Below are 27753 nucleotides of genomic sequence, written 5' to 3' on the forward strand. Positions count from 1 at the left end.
CTGGTGGGAGGTGTGACCCATCTCCCTACCTGCCTCCCCCCACCCCCAGGCCATACATACACCCATCAGCTCTATGTGCCTTAAGCTAATTTCAGTTCTTCTCAGCTTCTGACATTATCACATGCCAGTTTTAGGTTTTTTTTTTTTTCTTGAGTTTCTTCCTTTTTCTTTCATGGCTTTCTGAGGTTTTTAATGAAAAAGTGGGAGAGGCTGCATCTCAGAAATAGCAGTTTCCCAATTTGAGTCAGAAGTCCACTGTGGGTGGCATAAACAATATACAAAACATTACTAACAATGTACAAACACCGGAAGAGAAATTAGATAACTGGGAGCTCCTAAAAATCAGACACCTGTGCTCATTCAAAGACTTCACCAAAAGAGTAAAAAGATTACCTACAGATTGGGAAAGAGTTTTTAGCTTTGACATTTCCAATTAGTGTCTCATCTCTAAAATCTACATGATACTGCAAAAACTCAACAACAAAAAAACAAATAACCCAATTAAAAAATGGGCAAAAGGTATAAACAGGCACTTTATCAAAGAAGACATTCAGGCTGCTGATAGATATGTGAGGAAATGCTCACGATCATTAGCCATTAGAGAAATGCAAATCAAAACTACAGTGAGATTCCATCTCCCTCCAACAAGGCTGGCATTAATCCAAAAAACACAAGAGAATAAATGTTGGAGAGGTTGTGGAGAGACTGGAAACTTATACACTGCTGGTGGGAATGTAAAATGGTACAACCACTTTGGAAATCAAGTTGATGCTTCCTTAAAAAGCTAGAAATGGAACTACCATATGACCCAGCAATTCCACTCCTTGGAATATACCCTAAAGAAATGAGTCTTCGCATGACTAGATATATGCACACCTATGTTGATGCAGCACTGTTTACAATAGCAAAAATATGAACGTAACCAAGGTGCCCATCAACGGATGAATGGATAAATAATGGTATGTTCACACAATGGAATACTACACAACAATTAAGAACAACGATGAATCTGTGAAACATTTCATAACATGGAGGAATCTGGAAGGCATTGTGCTGAGTGAAATTAGTCAGTTGTAAAAGGACAAATATTGTATGAGACCGCTATTATAAAAACTCTAGATAAAGTTTAATCACAGAAGAAAATATTCTTTGATGGTTACGAGGGCGGGGAGGGAGGGAGAGGGATATTCACTAACTAGATAGTAGACAAAAATTTTTTTAGGTGAAGGGAAGGGCAACACGTAACACAGGATAGTCAGTATAACTGGACTAAACCAAAAGCAAAGAAGTTTCCTGAATACAACCAAACGCTTCAAAGGCCAGACTAGCAGCGATGGGGGTCTGGGGACCATAGTTTCAGGGGACATCTAGGTCAATTGGCATAACAAAATGTGTTAAGAAAATGTTCTGCATTCCACTTTGGTGAGAGGCATCTGAGGTCTTAAACACTAGCAAGCGGCCATCTAAGATGCATCAATTGGCCTCAGCCCTCCTGGAGCAAAGGAGAATAAAGAACACCAAAGACAAGGTAAATATGAGCCCAAGAGATGGAAAGGGCCACATAAACCAGAGACTCGATCAGCCTGAGACCGGAAGAACTAGATGGTGCCCAGCTACCACCAATAACTGCCCTGACAGAGAACACAACATAGAATCCCTGATAGAGCAGAAGAACGGTGAGATGCAGGTCTTAAATTCTCATAAAAAGACCAGACTTAATGGTCTGACTGAGACCAGAGGGACCCTGACAGTCACGGTCCCTGGGCCCTTTGACAGCGCAAGATTGGAACCATTCCCGAAACTAGCTCTACAGACAGGGATTGGCCTGGACTATAAGATAGACAATGAAGCTGGTGAGGAGTGAACTTCGTGGCTCAAGTAGACACATGACACTACGTGGGTGACTTCTGTCTGATGGCGAGATGAGAAGGAAGAGGGGGACAGGAGCTGGTTGAATGGACATGGGGAATATAGGGTGGAGAGGAGGAATGTGCTGTCTCATTAAGGGGAGAGCAGCTGGGAGTGCATGGCGGGGCGTGTATGGCTTTTTGTATGAGAGACTGACTTGATTTGTGAACTTTCACCTAAAGCACAATAAATAAATTCAAAGAAAAAAAATCCACTGTGGGAGAATTTTGACAGTTCTGGTTTTATGTCTTTCTGCCAGACTTGGCTTGATTTCTGGAAAGATTTGGGAGCAGAGCCCCTCCCTTGCCCAGGAGGGGAGTGACTGATCCCGGGGAAGGGGGTGTTGCCCACACAGCTAGAACTTGTACATTTGCAGAACATGGGAGGCGTCAGAATAAAAGACTTCAAGAGAGCAGTGCTCATTCTCTGTTCACTTCTCGATCTCCTAGATTGCGCCAGTGAGAGAGAGTGGGGGAAGGCTTAGCTGCTTTTCCTGTTCTCCTCGAAGGAGAGTTTTCTTCCCTCCTGGGCAAACAGAGGTGGTGGTGGTGTGCCTTTAGAGCCAGAGGGAAAGGACTGGCTACATAGGACCTGTATTCCTATCTACAGGCAAATAAAAAGTAGCAGGACAACTGGAAGCCTGACTCACTGCAAATCCCTCCCCTCTTGTACTTTAGTTTCCCATTTGGATCCAGTCTGTCTATTCCCTTCCTGCCTCACAAGGATTATATAGAGAACTGGTTGCTATCAAACCTGTTGCCGTCGAGTCCATTCTGACTCATAGCAACCCTATAGGAAAGAGTAGAACTACCCCATAGAGTTTCCAAGGAGCAGCTGGTTGATTTGAACGGCCGACGTTTTGGTTAGCAGCCGAGGTCTTAACCACTACACCACCAGCGCTCCTTTCTCTAGAAAGATGCACTGAATTTTGATTTCTCTGGGGAAGATTCTGTGGGAAAGATCATATGCTAGATTCAGTGTTCTTGTTTCTGATGATGTGCTCTTTGTATGATTGCTGAGGCAAGAGAAGATACCAACAGTACTGATCAACCTTAAAGGTTGGGTCTTGGGTTACAGGGCCCGTAGCTGATTGGGTCCTGGGTGGTGTAAACAGTTAATGTGCTCAGCTGCTAACTGAAAGGTTGGAGGTTTGAGTCCACCCAGAGGTGTCTTGGATTATCTACTTCTGAAAAATCAGCTGTTTGAAAACTCTACGGAGCATAGTTCGACTCCTGACACAATATGGGGTCACCATGAATCAGAGTCGACTCGATGGCAGCTGTTTAGCTTGTGATCTCCAAGGAGGGCAAAGGAGTGGCTCAAGTGCAGATGGACACCTGAGAATCTTGGTGATAGAACAGATAAGAACTGAAAATCAGTGCCAGTAGCGCAGCTTGTGATCAACTTGTTGGGGTTCCAGTGTTAGATTCTTACTCCCCTAGAATAGTTTACTGTGGTGTTTCCGAAAGAGGAACATGTAACTTAAGTGACCTTTCATATTTCCTTGAGAGCCTTTGATTCCAAAATAAAAATGACCCTCGTACTATGAGAATGGATCAGGAAATAGGATGTAACACTGTGGCAAAGGTTAACCAGGGTGGAGAGGTTTTCTCTTTAAATAATTACTATACCTAAAGACACATAACTTTACCCATGATGCTGTGCAAAAACCGTGTGGCTCTTTGGATTCCACTGAGTTGGATTTTGCTTGAGAGCGGATATTGCTAACTAAAGGGTAACAGTAGCGTACTTTCCCTGGAGACACTGTCAGCCTACACAGCTGAGACCTTGGCCTTTTAGGCTATGTACATTATTTTATTGAGATGTAATTTACATACAGTAAAACGCACAATTTAGTTCCATGAGTTTTGACAAACATATACACCTAGGTACCACTCCTTCAATCAAGATAAGGAACATTTCCATCAGTCCCTAAGGTTCCCTCCTGGCTCTCTGTAGTCAGTATCGGCTCCATATCTCCCACTCCTTGGCCCTAGGCCATCACTTCGTACTTCTTATTACAATATATTAGCTTTGGTTGTTCTAGAATTTCACATAAATACTTTGGCTTATTTCACTCAGAATGTTTTTGATTCATTCATGTAGTCACTGTAGCATTCCATGTATGAATACACTAGTTTGTTTATCCATTTATCTGTTGAGGGATGTTTGAGTTGTTCCAGTATGGGACTGTTATGAGTAGGGCTGCTATGAACGTTCTTGGACACGTGTTTTCATTTATCTTGGGTAAATAGCTAGGTGTAGAATCGTTCGGTCAAAGGGTAGATGTATGCGTAACTTTATTAGAAGCTGGCATAAATTCTCTAAAGTTGTTAATGCCATTTTAAACTTCCACGTGCAGCGTTTGAAAGTCCCAGTTGTCTACATCCTCCTAACATGTAATGATGTCAGTTTTTATCCCTCATCATAACCATTTTAGTGGGTATGAAATGGTATCTCATTAAGGTTTTAATTTGCATTTACTGGGTAAGCAATGATGAGCACCTGTTTATGTGCTCGTTGGCTATTCATATATCTCTTGTGAGGTATCCATTTAAATGTTTTGCCCATTAAAAAAACAGCATTGTTCATTTTTTGTTGTGACTTATAGTTCTTTATATATTCTAGATTCAAGTCCTTTGTCAGATATATGTGCTGTGAATATTTTTCTCTCATCTGTGGCCTTTTTGCTCATTTTGTTAATGGTGTCTTTTGTTAAACATTTATTTTTTTATTAAATCTTATTTATCATTTTTTTCTTTTATCATTAGTACTTTTTTTGTGTTCTAAGAAACCCTGGCCTGCCTCAAGGTAGAAGATGTATTCTTCTGTGTTTTCTTCTAGGAATTTTATGGTTCTGGGTTTTATATTTAGGTCTGTGATCCATCTCAAATTAATTTGTTGTGTGTGTATGGAGTAAGAAAAGGGCTGAGGTTCATTTTTTTAATACAGATATTCAGTTATTCCAGCAACATTTAATAAAAAGACTTTCCTGTCTTTATTGGATTGGATTGATAAAAAGACTTTCCTGTCTTTATAGGTTGAAAAGCAATTGGCCATGTATGTGTGGGTCTATTTCTGTACTTTTTAGTTTGTTCCATTGATCTGTTTGTCTGTATTTACACCAAAACAGCATTGTCTTGATTCTTGTAGCCTTTGAAGGCAACTAACAACAACAGTCAATCCTGAATTCAGATAGCGAACATTTTCTAACTGTTCTTTTCCCTGATTGCTTTGGCTTTCCTGAATGTGGGCTACAGCTAAAAGGATAAGCTGTGGAGAGCAGTGTTGTGGTGCACCCGCTAGCGGAACAAACCCAGAGAGGGGTGGTCTGGGTGCTCGCTAAAGTCTTCTCTACCTTGACAAATGAAAGGCTGGCAGAAATGAGCCCTTTCTAGGGTCTCAATTGCTACTCACGCTTTCTTTGTGTACTTACATCTAGCCGTGGAATTGCTCTCTTAACTATGGTTGGCTTGACATGTCAGTCTGAAGCAGGGAAAAATCAGCCCTGGGTGATGAAAAGAATAGTTGTGTTTTAAGTCTGGTGGGCCAATGCCTCCTATAGCATAAGTAACTGCCATGTAGGACTTGAGAAAACAGGGTCATAGCTGTCAGACCATCGTAGGCTTTCAGTTCACAGCAAAAGCTAGAAGAGCTATTTATGGCGTTCCTTCTTTCACTCCCTACTGGTGGAGAGTTGTAAAATTGCCATAGCTAGAATAAATATAGCCAAATGAGTCATTATTCCTAAATTCATTTGACAGTGAACTTAGACTATCTCAGAGAGTGTGACACATCAGTCAGTCTCTTAAGCAGTCTGTACTTTGCATATTTAATATTATGGTTGGATCAGCCAGGACCTCTCTAAACACAGGTCATTGGAATTTGTTATGGGAGGAAAGCAAAGAATGTGCCTGGATGGAATTCTTACAACCTTCTCAGCTGGGCATGGCCATGTATCTGCTCAAAGAGGTGTTATTACAGAACCATATTGTGTTGTTCTCCCATCAGAAAGGCTATATTGTTGAACTTGGGCAGGGATGCATAAGAGTTAGAAATGTGCTCTTCTCTTCAAATGGCCAATATCCTCGCATTAAACACTTTTGACTAGGAGCTCTCTGTCTGCCAGTCAAAGTACGGCCGTATTAAGTCTAGGAGAGGAGTATTTTTTGATTGTTTCGTTTTGTTGTATCCAGGTTGTTAAGGATATGAAGAACAAGAAAGTGTTTGGCTCAGCAAGAAATGTGACAATTTAAAGTTTTTATTCCATGATTATTCTAAAGCTTCTAGAATTGTCATCCACCTTTATGTATAGTTATAGACACATGGACACAACACATGCATTTGGTGAAAACACAGCTCTTACTACCTACTGGTGGCCTTGGGCACTATTCTTAACTTCTCTGAAATAAACTATCACTGGACAGTGAGAAGGCAAAATGATATATATTATTGATAAAGTACCTAGGCTTTCAATACAATTTAACCCTGTTGCTGTCAAGTCGAGTCCACTAATAGCAATCGTATAGGATAGAGTAGAACTGCCTCACAGGGTTTCCAAGGAGTGGCTGGTGAATTCGAACTGCCGACCTTCTGGTTTGAAGCCAAACGCTTAACCACTGCACCTCCAGGACCCCAAAACCATTGCCATTGAGTTGATTCTGACTCATAGCAACCCTATAGGATAGGGTAGAACTGCCCCATAGGGTTTCCAAGGAGCAGCTGTTGGGTTTGAACTGCCGACCTTTTGGTGAGCAGACAAGCTCTTAACCACTACACCACCAGGGCTGGCTCAATACAATTTTGGGGTCAATAAATATTTATTTGAAAATAAAATCTCTGTAGCTGCAAAGAACAGAACAAGGAATACAAAGTTAGCTTTCCTGATGCTTAGATTCGCTTAGCAGTGAAATGAGCCCGATGACCACAGGAGGATGACCAGAAGCTGGGAAATAACATTCACAAAGGCTGTAGAAAGAGTCTTTGGAATGGGCAGGAAGGTCAGCCAACTTATCATCAACAACCTCTAGGATTTTCTTTAATGATAGGCTATTCTTGAACAGACAAGGTATAGGGATAATTTTCTGTATGAAAGATAAAATATGAAGGTAGAAATTACAGTGTGTCCTTTAGCACTGAGAACAGTGCTTGGCATGGGGCAGGCACTCAGATATTTATTTATTTTTAATAATTTTTATTGAGCTTAAGTGAACGTTTACAAATCACGTCAGTCTGTCACGTATAAGCTTATATACACCTTACTCCATACTCCCACTTACTCTCCCCCTAATGAGTCAGCCCGCTCCCTCCTTCCAGTCTCTTCTTTCGTGACAATTTTGCCAGTTTCTAACCCTCTCTACCCTCCTATCTCCCCTCCAGACAGGAGCTGCCAACACAGTCTCAAGTGTCCACCTGATACAAGTAGCTCACTCTTCGTCAGCATCTCTCTCCAACCCATTGTCCAGTCCCTTCCATGCCTGATGAGTTGTCTTCGGGAATGGTTCCTGTCCTGGGCCAACAGAAGGTTTGGGGACCATGACCACCAGGATTCCTCTAGTCTCAGTCAGACCATTAAGTCTGGTCTTTTTATGAGAATTTGGGGTCTGCATCCCACTGATCTCCTGCTCCCTTAGGGGTTCTCTGTTGTGCTCCCTGCCAGGGTAGTCATCAGTTGTGGCCGGGCACCATCTAGTTCTTCTGGTCTCAGGATGATGTAGGTCTCTGGTTCACGTGGCCCTTTCTGTCTCTTGGGCTCATAATCGCCTTGTGCCCTTGGTGTTCTTCATTCTCCTTTGCTCCAGGTGGGTTGAGACCAATTGGTGCATCTTAGGTGGCCGCTTGTTAGCATTTAAGACCCCAGACGCACATTTCAAAGTGGGATGCAGAATGTTTTCATAATAGAATTATTTTACCAATTGATTTAGAAGTCCCCTTAAGCCATAGTCCCCAAACCCCCGCCCTTGCTCTGCTGATCTTTGACGCATTCAATTTATCCCGGAAACTTCTTTGCTTTTGGTCCAGTCCAGTTGAGCTGACCTTCCGTGTATTGAGTATTGTCCTTCCCTTCACCTAAAGTAGTTCTTATCTACTAACTAATCAGTAAATAACCCTCTCCCACCCTCCCTCCCTCCCCCCCTTGTAACCACAAAAGTATGTGTTCTTCTCAGTTTATACTATTTCTCAAGATCTTGTAATAGTGGTCTTATACAATATTTGTCCTTTTGCCTCTGACTAATTTCACTCAGCATAATGCCTTCCAGGTTCCTCCATGTTACGAAATGTTTCAGAGATTCGTCACTGTTCTTTATCGATGCGTAGTATTCCATTGTGTGAATATACCACAATTTATTTACCCATTCATCCGTTGATGGACACCTTGGTTGCTTCCATCTTTTTGCTATTGTAAACAGAGCTGCAGTAAACATGGGTGTGCATATATCTGTTCGTGTGAAGGCTCTTATTTCTCTAGGGTATATTCCGAGGAGTGAGATTTCTGGGTTGTATGGTAGTTCTATTTCTAACTTTTTAAGAAAACGCCAGATAGATTTCCAAAGTGGTTGTACCATTTTACATTCCCACCAGCAGTGTATAAGAGTTCCAATCTCTCCGCAGCCTCTCCAACATTTATTATTTTGTGTTTTTTGGATTAATGCCAGCCTTGTTGGAGTGAGATGGAATCTCATCATAGTTTTCATTTGCATTTCTCTAATGGCTAATGATCGAGACCATTTTCTCATGTATCTGTTAGCTGCACTCAGATATTTATTGAATGGAAGAATGAATAAACTAATGAACATGAAGCATCAGCTAAACTGTCATATCAGTCCCATGATGGTGAGCAATAATCAGTGTTACCGGTCTATCAACATCTTGTTTCTGTGGTCACTGGCCTAAGAGAAGGGGAATCTAGTTTGTCTGCAATTAAAAGGCAGAATAGTTCAAACAAAAACACCCTAGCCAACCAGAATTCTAAAGGCCTCCAGTCCACGGGTGGTACCAGGATCTGTTCAGATGAAAGAAAACAATTTAGGAAAGCCTGAAGCCCTGGACAATGCAAGCTGAATACACTACCCAGAGAAACAAAGTACACATTTATAAAATGCATTAGCAAATGCTTCGATTTTTTGCCTTACTTGAAGCTTGTGCCTGGGGAAACTGAGGTATTCTGTGAAGTAGAAAGACATTTTGTAAGGGAAGGATTGAATTAAGAGTGCAGGACCCAACCAGTTCTCCCGACAATCATTCAGCCCACCTCTACTGTCTTTTTATTTTTTGTAAAATGTAGACATTTAATCCTATCTCTTAATACAATATAGAATTTAACACAATCAACTTTTATTATTATATTATCCAGCTGGTTAATATCAAATCTGACAAACTGAGTGTTTTACGTGGTTCTGACCACAGGCTAACTGAATGACATCAGGCAAATTACTTAACCTTTCTGAACCTTTTTTTTTTTTAACTTGTGGCGATAATAATTGTGACTACCAAAGTTATTGGATAGATTAATTAAGATCTATCCAGTGGAGGAGTATTTAGTAAACGCTGCCTTTTGGACAAAGGAGTCATTGAAGTAGAGTAAAAACGTTGATAGACTTTGCTTGATGTGGGAAGAATAGAGGAGTGGGATGTTTTAAATTATATGTAAAATACCTGTTTTTGAATTACTTATAGATTGAAATTATTATCATTGTCTCTCACAGTGCTCTGAATAAGTGGCTAAAATTTGGACAAAAGACTGTCGATCAGTTACTCACCAGGTGCTGAGTTGGAATAGTTTAGTAGGTAGGTTTCTAAATTTAACTACACTCATTTGGTTTTTTTCTTCTACATTTGGCTACACACTTTGCCTTTGAATAAATTTTTGAAAATGTTGCTTACAACTCAAATCCCACCAGTAAAACAAAACTTCCTTTACCTTTAGAAGGATCTAAGTTCCAAGAAGACAGACTTGTGTTCATTTTTCTATTTCATGAACAGTTTTGAAAGCCTTTAGTGTTTGGGTGGGGTCCAGTCACACCCACCACAAATCCACAGGCCAGAAGTTTGAATTTGTCGCTCTTGTGGGATGTAAAATGAAACCCGGTCCCAGAGAAAAAGGGTGTGTGACTCACTCACATGGGATCTTCTGGGAGGAGATTCAATAAGAATGTGCCACAAGGACAGCAGATCCCTTGGTAATGAGCGTTCGGGATACCTGTCCTGGGATATGGGACTTTCCAGTGTTACACAGCTGAATGGAGGCTGCCCAGTAAGCTGGGGTCTCAAGGAGAGCATTCCTTGTTGTTTTTAGGTGCTGTCAAGTTGGTTCCTACTCACAGCGACCCTGTGTACAACAGAAATAAACACGGCTGGTCCTGTGTTCTCCTTTCTATGCTTGAGCCCATTGTTGCAGCCACTGTGTCAGTCCCTCTCATCGAGGGTCTTCCTCGTTTTCACTGCCCTGTACCTTATCAAGCCCTGTGTCCTTCTCCAGGGACTGGTCCCTCCTGATAACATGTCCAGAGTTCGTGAGACTAAGCCTTGTTATCCTCACTTCTGAGGAGTACTCTGGCCATATTTCTTCCAAGTCAGACTTGTTCGTTCTTCTGGCAGTTCATGGGGATATTCAATGTTCTTCTCCAACACCATAATTCAAAAGCATCAATTCTTCTTTGGTCTTCCTTATTCGTTGTCCAGTTTTGACGTGTATATGAGGTGATTCAAAATACCATGGCTTGAATCAGACGCATCTTAGTCCTTAAAGTGGCATCTTTGCTTTTGGACACTTTAAAGAGGTCTTTTGCAGCAGATTTTCCCAGTGCAATGCGTTGTTTGATTTCTTGACTGCTGCTTCCATGGGTGCTGATTGTGAATCCAGGGAAAATGAAATCCTTGACGACTTCAATTTTTCCTCCACTTATCATGATGTTGCTTAATGGTCTAGTTGTGAGAATTTTTGTTTTCTTTATGTTGAGGTGTAATCCATACTGAAGGCTCTGTAGTCTTTGATCTTCATCAGTAAGTGTTTGAAGTCCTCTTCGCTTTCAGCCAGCAAGGTTGTGTCATCTGCATATTGCGGGGTGTTGATGAGCCTTCCTCCAATCTTCATGCCATGTTCTTCTTCATATAGTCCGACTTCCTGGATTATTTGCTCAGCATACAGATTGAATAGGTATGGTGAACCTGACAGACGCCTTTCGTGATTTTAAACCACATAGTATCCTCTCATTTTGTTCAAATGACTGCCTCTTGGTCTATGCACAGGTTCCTCATGAGCACAATTAAATGTTCTGGAATCCCCATTCTTCGCAATGTTATCCATCACTTTTTATGATCCACACAGTCGAAAGCCTTTGCATAGTCATCTTTCGGGTATTCTCTGCTTTCAGCCAAGATCTGTCTGACATCAGCAATGATATCCCTCATTCCTTGTCCTCTTCTGAATCTGGCTTGAATTTCTGACAGTTCCCAGTCAATGTACCGCTGCAACCATTTTTGAATTCATGAGGTTTTTACTGGCCTGTTTTTTTCGGAAGTATACTACCGGGTCCTTCTTCCTAGTCTGTCTTAGCCTGGAAGCTCTTCTGAAACCTGTCCACCATAGGTGCCTCTGCTGGTATTTGAAATACCAGTGGCATAGTTTCCAACATCACAGCAACACGCAAGCCACAACAGTACAACAAACTGACAAACACATGGTGGGAGCATCCATTTGCTGGAGTGAGTCTACCACAGTGAAGCATCCAGCAGGCCCAGAGGAATCTTATTCATCAGCCTACCAGAAGGGGTTTGTATTAGCTTCTTAGAGCTGCCATATCAAAATACTACAAAGGAGGTGGCTTTAAACAACAGACATTTATTGCCTCACAGTTCTGGAGTCTAGGAGTCTGAGATCAGGGTGTGAACAGGGGTATATTCTCTCTGAAGGCTCTAGGAAGATCCTTTCTTGTCTCTCCAGCTTCTGGTAGCCTCAGTCGTTCCTTGGCTCATGGATGCATTGGCACATGGCTATCTTCCCTGTCTGTCTCTGTGTGACTCTTCTCTTTTTTAAGGGCACTTAGATGAAGTAGAACTCACCCTACTCCAGTATGACCTCATGTTAAGTGATAGCATCTTCAGGAACCCTATTTCCAAACAAGGTCATGTTCGTAGGGACCAGGGATTAGCACTTCAATATATCTTTTAGAGAACACAATTGAAATCATAACAGGGCTCAACTCTCACGGACAGGTTCATCAAGCTCACTGCATAAACAGGCACAGCTAATTTATCTATTAACATTGAGTAATATAATTGTTACTTAGACAAAAATCCTCCTGCTCTAGTACATTGTAGTTAGGTCCACGGGGGAAGCCAAACTCTAGTCCAAAGTTTGCTTGGCAACCACAGAATCAGAAAAAAGGGTATTGGGTGGATAACATTCATCTTCATAGCAGGGAAATACCTAGAGCCCTGGTGACGCAGTAGTTAAGAGCTCAGCTGCTAACCAAAAGGTCGGCAGTTTGAATCCACCAGGTGCTCCTTGGAAACCCTATGGGGCAGTTCTACTCTGTCCTGTAGGGTCCTTTGGAGTCAGAATCAACTCGAAGGCAATGGGTTTGGTTGGACCTTTGGATGGTGGGGCCAAGCCACACTTTCCTAAGGACAGAGCTTTGATGACTATCTCAAAGTAAGCCTCCCTGCTGGTTTTGTGTGGCAATTGCATTGCTGATAGACAGTTTTTCTTTAAATATGTTAATACCTCTCCAGAAGCCTGCTTCAGCCCGGAACCATTCTTTCTCACTGAGATGACTTTGCATGTATTTGTTTTGATGGATATTTGCTGATTTTACTAGTCTAACATTCAGGGGAAAATCTGATTTCCCTGCTTTCCAACTTCTGTATGACTGAAGAGGAGCTCCCCACACGGCTGCCTCCATATATGTTGTTTGGCTGTTGTTGGGTGCCCTTGAGTTGATTTTGACCCAATGTAACAGAATAGAACTACTCCCTAGGCTGTAATCCTTTCAGGAGCCACTGCGTGGGTTCAAATGGCCAACCTTTCACTTAGCAGCCAAGCGCTTAACTGTTGTGCCACAAGGGCTCTGTCTCTATATATGGTCTACCAGAATATTACTTGAAATCAAAAGTTCTTGTTTCACATGCCTGCAGTCTGCCATAAAAAGTCTGCCATAGGACATAAGAAACTTTATATTTGATCCAGCACCTGGCTTATCAAAAAATTTCTAGCAGTGGCATAATAGGGCAATTTGTGGGCGAGTGCAATAATTCTCCTTCTGGACATTTAACCGGAAAACATTAGGGTTATGTTATTGACATTTCCAGTCTTTCTTTATCCATTGGAAATTCTTTCCATGGATTTATCTAACCATACCTGAGACGAGCTGAACTTGTTTATAACTTCTTCTTCCCGTATGTAACTGCTGTTGGCATAGGTCTCATATGCTTAGTTCCGAGCTTTCTTTCAGTTGTTCTAAAGCAGTGTCTCAAAAACGTCAAGAGCCCTAGTTGTAGAGTTCTGATGTTGTTAAAAAAAATTACAGCCTTCGAATTGACTCGACGGCACTGTTTTTTTTTGTGTATGTACATAGGTATAACTCTTCAGTTCTTTAAGACATCGTTACCATATTGGCCCTCCAGCCTTTCTCTTTCAATATTGGAGAGTCCTGATGGTGTTAGAGTCATTTGATCCACCCCAGACCTGAGTGCTTTTGCACTTTACAGTTGTAAAAGCTGAGGCACAGAGTTGGTAAGTATTTTGTCCCACCCGTGAACAGCAAAAGAACTTTTAAAACCCCAACAGAAAGTCTGAGTCATTGGGAACTTGGTCATTTCATTCTAAATTAGTGGTTTGGGACATAGTTTATGGAATTGTAAGAAGGCCTTCAGAGAGAAACAACAAATGAATCAAGGAAGCTGGGGCAGAAAAGCCTTTCCGGCCGAGGATCTACATAGAGCGTGGCACTGCAGGTGGACAGGGCGGGTGGACAGTGTGGGAGGGAGGATGAAGGGGAAGAGCTCTTACAGGTGGAGCATTGGGAGGAGGGCATTTCATCCCTTTGGGGGCTGATCATTTTGTGCAGCTAATAAGAGGCCTATAGCAGTTCTGTATTGAGGGGGGCGGTGGTGCAGCTCCTCCCCCTCCCTTCCTCTCCTTCTGCTCCTTGCCAACGGTTATTAAGACCTTACTAGGTTCCAGGCAGGAGTCCCTGGGTAGCACAAATGGTTAAGTGTTCAGCTTGTAACCAAAAGGTTGGAGGTTTGAATCCATCCAGAGGTGCCTTGGAAGAAAGGCCTGGTTATCTATTTCCAAAGGCCATAGCCTTTGAAAATCCTATGGAGCACAGCTCTACTCTGACACACATGGGATCTCCATGAGTTGGAATCGGCCTGATGGCAATGATAAAGGGTTTAACCTAACCACAGCAGGCCATAACCGCAAAAGGCCAACCTGTTTTTTTTTTTTTTTATAGAACGTCAAACAATAAAAAAGTACATCAAACGGTACAACAGAGTGCTCTAACTGGCTCAGTGGATTGTGGACGTGTATACCAAAACTAAACAACAGTTGACCCCAGGAAATGAGTTAAAGATCCACCCAATATCACACATAGCCTACATAACAAAAAATAACCATCATATGACAGACCCAGGATCCCTGAGCCAAGAGACCAAATTATTAGAAAAGAAAAACAAGAAAAGGTCACCCAATCGTGATTTTAGTTCTTCATCTTTACTTTAAGCAGTCATAGTCTGTAAGTAATTTACTCATAGGTATGTGTTTCCGTGATTGTAAAGAGCATGTTGAAAGACCCTTAGTTGTGATGAGTCAGCACCTATCAAAATTATATAAAAAGCACTTATAGATTATACTTCTTTGGTTATTGGTCTATTTATAGCCTGAGCACCTGCAGCCAATTTCCCATTTTTGTTTTCTGATATGTCACAATAAAAATTTCTTTGTTGCCGAAGGCTTTGTTGAAAGTTGTTATCCTACAACAGCAACTAGTTTAAGTTTTTTCGGTTAGGTGCCAGGCACTGTGCTGATAAGCATTTACATGGATTCACTTTACGCACATCATCAAATATCTAACGAAAGGATCAAGGAACACCACTTCTGCGTTCATTTTTATAATCTGTTTAGAATGTCGTTTAGTACTAGCAAATAAATATTCGTTGTGTGCTGTCCAAGTTTCAAAATAATTTGTCTGGCTAAAAGAACCCAGTGTTCAAGTATTATGCATTTTTTTTTTCTTTGGTAAAATATTTCTAGCTCATTGAGTAATGACTTTCAGTATTTCCAGAAGGCTTTGCTCAAGCAGTCTTTCTACTTCTTGGCATAGTAAGAAGGAGTGGAAATGCTCATGTTAAAAGCTGGCTTCTTTGGAGGATTTCCCTTCTTTCATTGTCACTTGTTTAAAAACTACATGGAAGCTGTGCCACAGGTTTGCCAACCAGTCGGCAGCAATTCAATTCAACTCACATATAAATTATACTTAATGAAGGATATGGGTACATTTTTGTAATTCATATGGTATGCAACAGGGCCTCCAGATGAAGGAGTGCCCAGGGCCCATCAAAGTCTGAAAAAAGCCTTGCTTATGACCTCCCTGAGTACAGTGTGGGCACATGAGAAAAAAAATACCCTTTGCTACCCCCTGCAGATGGCCCTGGCTCTACGCCAACCTCATATCATGCCATTCTCATGCTTGTTTGCATTGCCTTTTTCCATCCCTCAAGCACAGTAAGTTCATTTCTGCCTCAGGACCTTTGCACTAACTGCTCCCTATGCCTGAAACCTTTCTCCTCCAGACCTTTGAATGGTTGGCCCCTTCTCCTCATTCAGCACAAACGTCATCTCCTTTGAGATGCCTTCCCTCGTCACCCTATTCAGGCCAGCTCCTCTCTAGTAACCTCATTATGTCATCCTCTATACCATGGGTCAGCATACTTTTTCTGTGAAGGGGTAGGTAGTAAATATTTTCATATGGCCATATGTTTCTGTCACAGCTACCCAATTCTGCTATTGTAGTGTGAAGGCATCCGTAGACAATATATAAACAAATATGTGTGGCTGTGCTCCAATAAAACTTTTATCTATAGACACTGAAATTTGAATTTCATGTAATTCTCATGTGTCATGAAATATGCTTTCTATTTTTTGTCAGCCATTTGAAATGTAAAAACCATTCCTAGCTTATTGTTGTTAGCCACCATCAAGTCGACCCCGAACTCATGCATGACAGGGTAGAACTTCTCCAGAGGGTTTTCTCAGCTCTAATCTTTACAGAAGCAGATCACCTGGCCTTTTCTTCCATGAAACCACTGGGTAGATTGAAAACACCAACGTTTAGGTTAGCAGCCCATCACAGACCTCTTGCACCACCCAGGCTCTATCTAGGCCATACAAAAACAGGATTTGGTCCATGAGCTGTTGCTTACCAATCAATCGTCTATGCCATTATCTTTTTGCACTTTCATCTTATTGATATCTGAAACTGTCTTATTTATTTATTTGTTGTCTCCCTCTCCTGGTAGACTGTAAGCTCCTTGAAGGCAGGTTTTTTTGTCTTATTCATTGTATTATCTCGGTCAACTATAACAGCACCTGAGTGTCTGATGATTGAATGTATAAATATGGTCCATGGCTCACCACGTCCAATAAAGTCTTCCTTCAGAATAACTCTCATGTATATCCTATTCCAGGTGCCACAGCCTATGCAGGTCTTTGCCTCTGCCTGTCTGTTCCCCACCTGCTTTTCCAGCCTTACCTACAAGCTTTCCCTGGAGCGAGCCCTTTACTCTAGCAGACTCATCTTCTTGTTATCCCTGAACCACTGCTTGTTCTCACCTCTGTACCTTTGCTCAGACTGTGCCCCACAACCAGTGGGCATTCTCTTAGGAAAGGATTGAACCCCTCTGAGATATGAGGTGGGGTTCCTGGGTGGTACAAATGGTTAACACACATGGTTGCTAGCCAAGTTTGGAGGTCTGAGTTCATCCTGAGGCACCTCAGAAGAATGGCCTGGAGATCTCCTTTAAAAAAAATCATCCGTTGAAAACCCTGTGGAGCACAGTTCTACTCTGACACTCATGGGGTCACCATGAGTTGGAACTGACTCAAAAGCAACCAGTTTTTTTACTGGTAAGGTGAGTTAAATCTGCAGTGAATGCTGGGAAATGAGGGAAAAATGGAGCTTGACCTGAGGAGAGCTGCAGGATGGAACGTAAATGTGACTGCAGCATAGTGAACTACTTAATATGGCCCTTCTAGCCGTAGTCTTCGTAACTCCCACCAAATGATTGTGTGGGACTATGCAAATGAGGTGCTCATAGCCCACGAAGGGTATTGAATAGCTTGCTAATAATGTAAATAAGGTGCATGGCACTTTTGTGGGGGTTGTTGTTAGGTGTCTTTCAGTTGGTTCCTACTCATAGCAACCCTGTACACAACAGAACGAAACACCGCCTGATCCTGTACTACGCTGACAATCATTGTTATGCTTGAGCCCATTGTTGTAGCCACTGTATCAATCCATCTCTTTGAGGGTCTTCCTCTTTTTCCCTGACCCTCTTCTCTACGAAGCATGATGTCCTTCTCCAGGGACTGGTCTCTCTTGATAACATGTCCAAAGTATGTGAGATGAAGTCTCTCCATCCTTGCTTCTGAGGAGCATACATACTGGCAGTACTTCTTCCAAGACAGATTTTTTTGTTCTTCCAGCAGCCCATGGCATATTCAGTATTCTTCACCAATACCACAATTCAAAGGCATCAATTCTTCTTTGGTCTTCCTTATTCAGTGTCGGCTTTCACATGCATATGAGGCAACTGAAAGCACCATGGCTTAGGTCAGGTGCACCTTAGTCCTTAAAGTGACGTCTTTGCTTTTCAGCACTTAAGGAGGTCTTATGCAGCAGATTTGCCCAGTGTAATAGTCATTTGATTTCTTGACTGCTGCTTCCATGGCTGTTGATTGCGGATCCAAGTAAAATGAAAACCTTGACAACTTCAGTATTTTCTCCATTTATCATGATATTGCTTATTGATCCAGTTGTGAGTGTTTTTGTTTTCTTTATGTTGAGGTGTAATCCATACTGAAGGCCGTGGTCTTTGATCTTCATCAGTAAGTGCTCCAAGTCCTCTTCACTTTCAGCAAGCAAGGTTGTGTCATCTGCATATCACAGGTTATTAATGAGTCTTCCTCCAATCCTAATGCTGTGTTCTTCTTCACGTAGTTCAGCTTCTCAAATCATTTGCTCAACATACAGGTTGAATAATTGTGGTGAAAGGAAACAATCCTGATGGACACCTTTCCTTACTTTAAACCACCCAGTATCCTCTTGTACTTTTTAAACGACTGCCTGTTGGTCTATGTACAGGTTCCTCATGAACACAATTAAGTGTTCTTTGTGGGGGTGAGACCATGCAAACAAAGCATATGCAACCCTAATGAGAGTATTGGTCAGTTTTGCCATCCCACTAGGCTTAAAGGGAGACAAAGAAGGAAAGAGAGCGGAGCAGTAACAAAAGTCAGAGAATGGCAGCAGAACCAGGACAGAGAGAGAGAGCTGTAACACCGAAGACAGAGAGAGGCGACGAGATGTAGTGGCAGAGAAACAATGGGGCAGAGGCATCAGAAGCAAGAGACCATCAGGGGATGGCGCTGTGGACTTCCCAGCTCACGGAGGGTGAAAGCTGAGCACCTTCAGGCACAAGGCTTGTGGAGAAGTGGGTGCCTTTGGACACTTATCAGCAGAACTAAAAGAGCTTTGTAACACTTGTCCGAGGAGGGCAGAGGCCAGGCTGAGGGGCAAAGAGGCCAGTGAGAGATATGCCTGCAGGCATGGCTGAGAAGATGCTGTCCTAATGGAAGAACTATGACCACTCATTAACCTGAATTGCAAACTGTTACTTCCCTAATAAACCCCATAATCATGAGTATTGTCTGTGAGTTCTCTGTGGCCATTGCAACAAATCATTGAACCCAGCAGAGAAGTAGAGAATGCCCTGGGAAGGATGATTGTTGTCAGAATTGGTGAAAAGATTGGCATGCCTGACCTCCACCTTTAGGAATCAGCTTTGGGCTGTTGATCTTAGTTTTCCATCCCCCTTGTGAAGTTAGAGGAGGTCAGATGCCTCCTCTGCCACGCAATTTTACAGTCGAAGTCAGAAGTGGAATTTGTTGCAGTGGTCCCAGGTCATGGAAGCACGGGACTTTGTAAGAGAAAGAACAAACGGGTATGGGAAGTGAGACTTCTGATTCTTAGATGGTTACTTTGGTTGTTGTCACTTGTAGTGGCTGAAAGGAAAGCAAGAGATGTTATGCTAGAGCTGAGAGGAGAAAAGCAGCATCTGGAGTGGCCTGGGGCAAAAGCCAGGCTGGTTAAATAAGATGATTGATAGGAGGCCAGGGTCTACTGGTTCCACCCAGCTAGAGGTCCAAGGCTACATGCCTGTGAATGTGAAGATAGTCAAGGGGTGGAGAAGATGAAACTGAAATATTTTTAAATAGGGTTATGTGTTTACTCAAATATACAATGGATAGTGAATGTTTCTCCTACCTAGTGTTGTAAAACAGACCTAAATGTATGATAGAAATGAACATCGGCTGTTATAGATTACAGAGATCCTGTAACTCAGCCTTCAGCCAATACTTGATTGGATATGCTAAAAGAGGAACTAGGATTTGCCTGAAAGAAACACAAACTGCTCATTTCAATGCAGTAGCCCTGCGTATCCCTAAGTCCTTCCCTAACCCAGTCAGGAAATTTGTATTTGAAAAGACATGCAAACCCACCCAGAACTGCTGAGAGTAGGAGATTTGCATTTGAAGAATGGACCTGCAGGGAAAAAAATGACTTTTGCTTTTTGAATTTCAGGCAAGCAGTTTGCCTTTGGGCAAGAACCCCCTTCCAGAATTGGACATAGACAGCCTGGTATGCTCCCTTGTGGTGACCACCTGGGTCCACTCAATGAGTGGAAGTGGGGGAGGTGCAGCAGTGAAGAGAGGAGCTGAATTTGGACATGTTCCATTGGTACTCATTGACCAAGTCCACAGGGCCTAGGCATGAAAATGAGACAGGAAGGGCTGGCAGGCCTAAAGTGCCAGGAAGTATGTGGACTCCTGAGTCTATGGGTGGTGCCCATTGACCTAGACCTTGGGGGCTAGGGATGAGGGAGAGAGAGAGAGAAGGGGCTGGCTGGTCTGAAGTGCCAGGAGGTATGTGGACTCCTGAACCTATCTATGGCTGGTTCCTACTAACCTAGCCCACAGAGGGCTAGGAATGAGCTGCCCAGAACCTGATCGAATGAAGAGAAGAATGTTTGACACCGTGAGCTGGTGTAGATTGCTGCAGTTTGAGGGCTTGCTCTGGACTGGACTTTGCTTATGGATGCAGATGCTCAGAGTTTCAAGCAAAACAGAAGATTCGTCAGATTGAGAAACGTGCTTGTGTTAGGAGTGGGCAATTTAAACATTGGCCATATAAAATAAATAAATAGGGAGAGATAAAGGCATGAAGTGGCTGGCTTACACATTTTCATGGATGTGCTTACACTCAAAAGGAGGCGGCAAGAGGGAACCCCCACTGAATGGTTTCCTCTTTTCCTGATGTGTCTGGGGAAGAGAGGGTGGGGGAAGATGCTGATACGATGATATGATTCAGTTGTGAGGGTTGATTGTTAACAGGGTTAATTGTGATCATAAAAACTGTAATTGTAGAAGCTGTAACTGTAAAAGAGGGGACTAGGGAGAGGCCCTGCTGGTGTGGAGTACAGTAAAAAAAAAAAAAAAAAAAAGTTGTAGACGAACCTAAAATCTCTTAAAGATTTTTCTGTGCTGATATTTTGTGAGGCTCAGAGCAAGGGGAATAATCTGTCAGTTAAATTTTATAAGAGGCCACAATGGGTGAAGATGAAACAAACAATTTGAGAACGTGACCAGATCAGATAGACACTTGGAACAGACATGAATGGCTGATACCTGAGTAACTCACCCTTAGGAGGCTTTGCCCTACTGAAGGAGTAATTGTTCATGACTGTTTTAGACTGGTAAAATGATAGGGAGGGGGAAGTTAATCCTTCAAGTAGGGAAGGGCCAATGGCTAGAAGAGTCGGGCGGTACAGTGAATTACTTAATATGGGCCTTTTAGGCATAGTCTTTGTAACTGCTACGAAATGATTGGGTGGGACTATGCACATGGTGGGCTTGTGGCCCACCAAGGGGATTAGATAGCTTGATAATAATGTAAATAAGGTGCATGACACTCTTGTGGGGTGGAACCATGTAAATAAGGTATATGAAACCCTAATGAGAGGATTGGTCAGTTTTGCCATCCCACTAGGCTTAAATGGAGACTAGGAGAGAGGGACAGAGAGACAGAGAGAGAAGCAGTAACATGGAAAACAGAGAGAGGCAGCAGAACCAGGACAGAGAGGGAGAGCTGTAACACCGGAGTCGGTGAGAGATGGCGGCAGCAGAATCAGGGGACCAGCAGGAAACGTTTGCAGTGGGCTTCCTGGCCCATGGAGCTTTGGGTACAAGGCTTGCTGGTGGAGTGGAGTGCCTTTGGGCACCTATCAGCAGAGCTAAAAGAGCTTTGTAACACTTGCCCAAGCAGGGCAGAGGCTAGGCCGAGGGGCCCAGAGGCCAGAGAGAGGTGTGCCTGATGGCAGGGCTAAGAAGAGGCTGTCTTGGTTGAAGAACTGTATCCTGACCGCTCCTGAACCTGAATTGTAACCTGTTATTTCCCCAGTGAACCCCGTAGTCTTGTGAGTGTTGTTTGTGAGTCCTGTGCAGCCACTGCAACAAATTACCGAACCCAGCAGGGAAGTAGAGAGTGCCCAGGGAGGGATGGTTGGTGTCAGAATTGGTAAAAAGGTTGGAAGGTGGAGGCATGTCTGGCCTCCACCTCATAGGAGATCAGGCTTGGGCTGTTGATCGTGATTCTCCTTCCCCCTTGTGAAGGTGGAAGGTAGAGGAGGTCAGAGCCTCCCCACCACACCATTTTTACAGTGGCCAAACATGGCTCAGGTGTTAATAAAGTGAGTTAAGTAGGATTTAGTTATTCTGGGGGAATAATTAATAATTTAAAAGTGCTGCTTGGCAGGGTTGTCTAGGCTAGTGTTTTTCAAACTTCTGTGCAACCAAATATCTTGGAAATTGTCTTAAAATGCAGATTGTGGCCATAGGTCTGAGGTGGGGCCTGAAATTCTGCATTTCTGACAAGCTCCCAGGTGATACCCCGGCTTCTGTTTCTAGGACCATTCTTCAAGTAGCAAGGATCTAGCTAAATGCTTAGAAAAGGAGCCTTGTGCATATGACTTAAAAAAAAAAAAAAAAATTTTTTTTTTTTTGGGGGAGGAAAGGAAGGCAGTGAGCCTGCCCCTCAGGGGCCTGCTTGTATATCATGTGAATTCCCCCCAAATTCCTTGACTCCAATGAAGACATTTCTTGCATTCTGAATGACTGACTAAATGTGTGACGATTCGCACATTCTTGATGAAGGAGGGTGCTGAGGAGAACTGAGGGCAAAGTTGAATGTGTAAGGCTGCAGCTTACATGGAAGAGGCAGCTCCCGCGCTCCCACGCTCCCTCAGAGTGTAAGTTTGCATGTGGTACTTTTTCCTGATGCGGTTGGACTATCTCTTCTTTCCAGTGAGGCACCTCTTATGATCCCCTATAATATACAGTTCAGGATCTGTGTTTGCCTTGAGTACAAGTAATGTTACTTCATCTTAACAAAGCGATAGAAATCGTTCCTGTAGTGTGTTGTCTTCAAACAGAAGAGCAGCTAAGAAAGTATTTTGCCGATATGCTAAAGTCCCCAGTTCTAACAGTTTTTACAGTTATTAACCTGTTTCTTGTACCTTTGGTTAATAAATACCTGGCCTTTTCGTGAAGAAGGGCATCACTTCCTCATGGTTTAATTACAAGTGATCATGATTAATGATTTCAGTGCTTTTTCCTTTATCACAGTAATTTCCTCTCTCTCTGCTTTTTTCACAGAGGAATTCCTGCTTGGGTGACTGAACTCTGATCCTGACATAGAGTCATGGCCATGGTAAGTTGTAGAGTGCCTCGCCCTACCTGGTGGTAGCCCCAGGCAGGTACAGGATGTGTACCCAGGGATGGTGGGTTTAAACAACGGGTTGTTTGCTCAGCAGGGGGAGAGGGAGGAAATGAAAAGGCAGTTTCTTTCTTTTTTTTAGTGTCATTTTTTAGTCTTTCAGGGGTGATGAGTAACTTGATCCTGAAACTTAATTCAAAGAGAGAATCCTGTGAATCCTTCTAACATCCTGAGAATGTTAGAAACAAGTTATAGTTTTCTCTGAGAAGCACTACATGTTCATTGTAGAAAACTTGGGTAAATTAAAAGGGCAACACTAAAAACCCCATGGATTGTACCACCTGGGGTTGACTGCTGTGAACATTTTGGTGGAGCTCTGTCTTTTCAGCCTCATTAAGAAGGGTGTTTTTTAGCGATAAGGGCTTGCCCTCTGCTTCCTGCTTTCAGCTGGCTGTGATCTGACTCCTTCAAGCTTCGTTATCTGATCTTTGAGACAGGCAGGGAATCGGACCCCCTTGAGACTACTGTAAAATTCCGTGCTGAGGTGGAAGTTAAGTTTCTTACCTGCAAATATGGCTCTGCCTGAGGCCAGCCATCTGCTCTCCTTCTCTCACCTAAATGAGGTTTTAGAGGAGGGAGGTGATTCCGATCCCTGGTGTTCTGGGAAGGAATAATAGAAGTAGAAATTTATACCTGGAGAAAAACCAAACAAAACCCTTTGCCATCAAGTCAATTCTGACTCATAGCAACCCGATGGGACAGAGTAGAACTGCCCCATAGAGTTTCTAAGGAGTGCCTGGTGGATTTGAACTGCTGACCTTTTGGTTAGCAGCTGTAGCACTTCACCACTATGCCAGCAGGGTTTTTTATACCTGGGGAGGAACTGGAAATCCTGCCAGCTCTAGCCACCTTCCTTGAGAAAGATGGTTGTGTAAACTACCTTGGGCAAATAGTTACAGTCTCTTAAAAAAATTTAAAGTAGACATTGTACAATTTTCTTCATCAACCCTGACAGAGACTTCTGTCTGCCTGAAATCTCTCATGCTTTCGTTTAAAATCCATTCCTTCTTGGTTGAATATCCCTGGGGACATGGAAAACATATAATTAGAAATGCATATGGTCCCTATTTTGTGCCAGACATAGGCTGTGGGCACTCAAAGATTAATGGAACATACTTCCTATTTTCAAGAAATTCGAAGTCTTCCTATGTGTGAAGACTGAACCAGGTTACCCGCAGGTATGCTTTCTGCTCTAGGAAAATTGCCTCAATTGCTCTCGTCTTTCCTCTTAGAACCTGTTTTACCAGCATGACTGTTATTTATTGGACAGATAAAGGACATTTTTTAAAGGAAGGGAAGACCTTGCAATACAGTCACCATATTGTAATTCCCAACTATTTTGTATCATTTTCTTTTAGACCCTACTCATATATATAATGATTTCCAAATACTAGTAATGAGCATAAAAATTTTGTGTTCTACTTTTTTTACTTAGTATAGGAAATGTTTAAAATAGAATGATGAATGAAAGATGCAGGATACAAAAGTTTTTATTTTCTCAATTTTTTTTTTTAATTTTCCAAGTTCTCTGCAATGAGCACATGATACATTTCTGAAAGAAAAACATGTTTTAAAAGCCACCATAACCAAGTATGAAAATTTTTTCTTTATGAAGGTATAATTTACGTGTGGTGCAATGCACAGTTCATAAGCTTACTTAGATGAGTTTTGACAAATGCGTTTACCTGTGTAACCTACTGTCCTATCAAGATAACATTTCATCACTCCAGAAAGTTTGCTTATGCCCTTTTCTGGTCAGTCCCTACCCTGCTCCCCGTCTACCTCTGAAATGCGACCAACCACTGTTCGATTGTTATCACCACAGGTTAGTTTTGCCTGTTCTAGAACGCACTGTAAATGGAATCAGACACATGTCCTTTTTTTGTATCTAGCTTCTTTTGTTAAGCATTATATTTTTTAAAATTCATCCATGTTGCTGTACATAGTAGTAGTATTTTCCTTTGTTCCTTTTTACTGCTGATTATTGTATCTCAATATTTTTGATGTTTATCATCTTCATGATTATTTTAGTGACTGGATAGTATTTCATTAATTGTGATACAGCACCACGTTCCAGCTATTATTTTTTGTGTGTCTTCCCTACATCCTTCCTGTTCCTGAGCCTGCTCTCACAGATGCCCTCCTGGAATGCAATCCTCTGCCTTCCCAGGCAGATAATGGCACATTGTACCCTGAAATTATACAGATCAATACAGATGCTTCAGGGCTAAAAGAGAACAAATATTTTGAGCTTATCTTTTTCCAGGAAAGAGAGTCACTAAGAATGCTAAGTGATAAACTGAACCACTCCTGCAAAGCTCTTTATTGATTTATCTTGTTGGATATTAATTTTAATCCCATACTACATACCCCACAGCAATGCAATTTGCTTTTAAAGTCAAACTCAGTGTTTGAGCACCGTCCAAAAAAAATTTCAGTACTTATTTGCAAAAGACCCTTGTGAAGCTGATTGACTCAGAAAGGTGTTTCATGGTAGTAGCGCCAAGGGCTGAGTTAAGCAATGTTGGAATTTCAACAGCAAATCACCAAATTTGAGGAAATGAACATATAGTAAAAAAAGTAAAATGCCAAAGAAAATTGATGTCATAGATTTTTATTTTCTATACACTGTCTTGTGTATAGAGGGGCTAAATGATGACAGAGTGCTGGACGCTGACCATATTCAGGACAGGAAAGTGTTGCCTTTCATCAGGTGAGGCCTACAACTCTTGTGCCTGAGGCCTTTGATTGGGCTTCATGTGGGCCACAGTGGACCTAAAAGGTCAAAGGCGAACTGGACTGGCTCATAGAGCTCAAATCTGGTTGGTAGAGAATGGCCCTGAAGGTGTAAAAATTCTCCATTCTTTAAGTGGCCCAGATTACATTCTTGGATTAAATTAAATCCTCAGAGAGCTTTAAATATATATTACATTGTTTTTACCATCTTATACAAATAGCCTATTCTAGATTTTCCTTTGGCATTACCCCACAGGCTTGCATGGAGGGCCATTATAAGAAAAAGACGTTAGAACCTTGCTGTTATATTTACTATGGAGATGTTATCGAAGTCATATTTAAGAGTAATGATAGCCACCAAGTTTGAGTGTTTACTGTTTGCTGGGTTCTGTGCTAAGTGAAATATATAATAAAAAACCAAACCAGTTGCCGTCTAGTTAATTCCAACTCATAGCAACCCCGTAAGACAGAGTAGAGCTGCCCCGTAGGGTTTCCAAGGAGCACCTGGTGGATTTAACTGCCGCCCTGTGCCAGCAGTGCTCCTTTCAGCTAGTAGTTGAACACTTAACTGTTTGTACCACCCAGGGACTGATTATCTGTCTGTCTCTCTTGCCTCTCTCTCTTTCTCCTTCATTATTACAATAATGCCGTGGGTTGGTATTATTATTCCCAATAATGTGAAATAGTGAGAAAAATGAAACTTCCCCCAGGCCACTCAGCTAGAAAAGGTGAAGTCAAGATCACAGCGCAGTCTATCCCACTTCAATGCCTGTGCTCCTTCCTGCTAAACTGTATTGCCTCTCACTGTGGCCCACCACATCTCCTTCATGAAGACCCACCTCTCTGATTGCCTTTCCTTTTTTAACTTTTATCACCTCTACATACAAAAGTAGAGGATATTATAAGGAACTTTATTGTACCTATCAATAATTATTAACTCGTGGTCAATCTTGTTTCTTCTTTATCTCCCCTTACTTTCCTCTCCCTGTGTCATTTTGAAGCAAATTCCAGACATCATTTCATTTGTAAACTATTTCAATATTAAAGATAAAGACTCTCAATATTAAAGATAAAACAAGGATGTAGAGAAATTGGAACCCTCATATATTGCTGACAGTGAAATGATACAGCTGCTGTGAAAACCAGTTTGGTGGTTCCTCAGAAAGTTAAACATGGAATTATCATATGAGCCAGTAATTCTGCTCCGAGGTGTATACCCAAAAGAATTGAAAACAAGTATTCAAACAGACACTTACATATGAATGCTTACAGTAGCACTATTCACAATAGCCAAAAGGTAGAAACAACCCAAATGTCCATTGATAGGTGAGTGGATAAACAAATGCGATATATCCATACAATGGAATATTATGTGGCCAGAAGAAGGAAGGAAGTACTTGTACCTGCTGCAACGTGGAGAAACCATGGAAACATTATGCTAAGTGAAAGAAGCCAGACACAAAAGGTCATACATTGTATGACTACGTTTTATACGAATCATCCAGAATAGGCAAATTCATGAAGACAGAAAGCTGACTAGTGGCCGCCAGGGGCTGAGGGGAGGGGGATGCGGGAGTGACTCCTAATGGGTACAGAGTTTCCTTTTGGGGTGATGGAAATGTCTTGGAACTAGATAGTTGTGCAACACTGTGAATGTACCAGATATCACTGAATTGTAACACGTTAACACTTTAAAATGGCTAATGGTTAATTTTATGTTACATGAATTTTACGTCAGTTAAAAAAATGTATAATGCCATTATCACACCTAAAAAAAAGTTAATAATTTCTTAATGTCATCAAATATCAATCAAGTTAGTGTTCCAATTTACAATTGTCTGATAAATGTCATTATTTTCCCTTTTTTCCCCCCCGTTTGACTCAGGATCCAAATAAGATTCATATATTGTGATTATTGATATGCCTTTTAAATCTGTTTGAAGCTGCAGTTTCCCTCCTTCTCTCTCTTTCTAGTTGAAGAAACTAGATCATT

At 42.0% G+C, this 27753-nt stretch overlaps 1 protein-coding gene across 4 annotated transcripts in view; it reads left to right on the plus strand.

Annotated features, from left to right (window-relative positions):
- Positions 1-27753, plus strand: part of ANXA4 (annexin A4) — a 78188-nt gene that overhangs the window by 17133 nt on the left and 33302 nt on the right. For 2 of the 4 annotated variants that reach the window (XM_064268687.1, XM_010593632.3), the window contains exon 2: positions 22904-22958. In XM_064268687.1, coding sequence (XP_064124757.1) covers positions 22950-22958 — 9 coding nt within the window. In that variant the 5' untranslated portion in view covers positions 22904-22949. Of the gene's footprint in view, positions 1-9614; positions 9697-13621; positions 13643-22903; positions 22959-27753 lie in introns of those variants that run through there. The other 2 variants (XM_064268688.1, XM_010593633.3) reach the window with 2 other exon arrangements.

This window comes from Loxodonta africana, chromosome 15 (genome assembly GCF_030014295.1).
Source record: "Loxodonta africana isolate mLoxAfr1 chromosome 15, mLoxAfr1.hap2, whole genome shotgun sequence".
In the NCBI taxonomy this organism is placed as follows: Eukaryota; Metazoa; Chordata; class Mammalia; order Proboscidea; family Elephantidae; genus Loxodonta; species Loxodonta africana.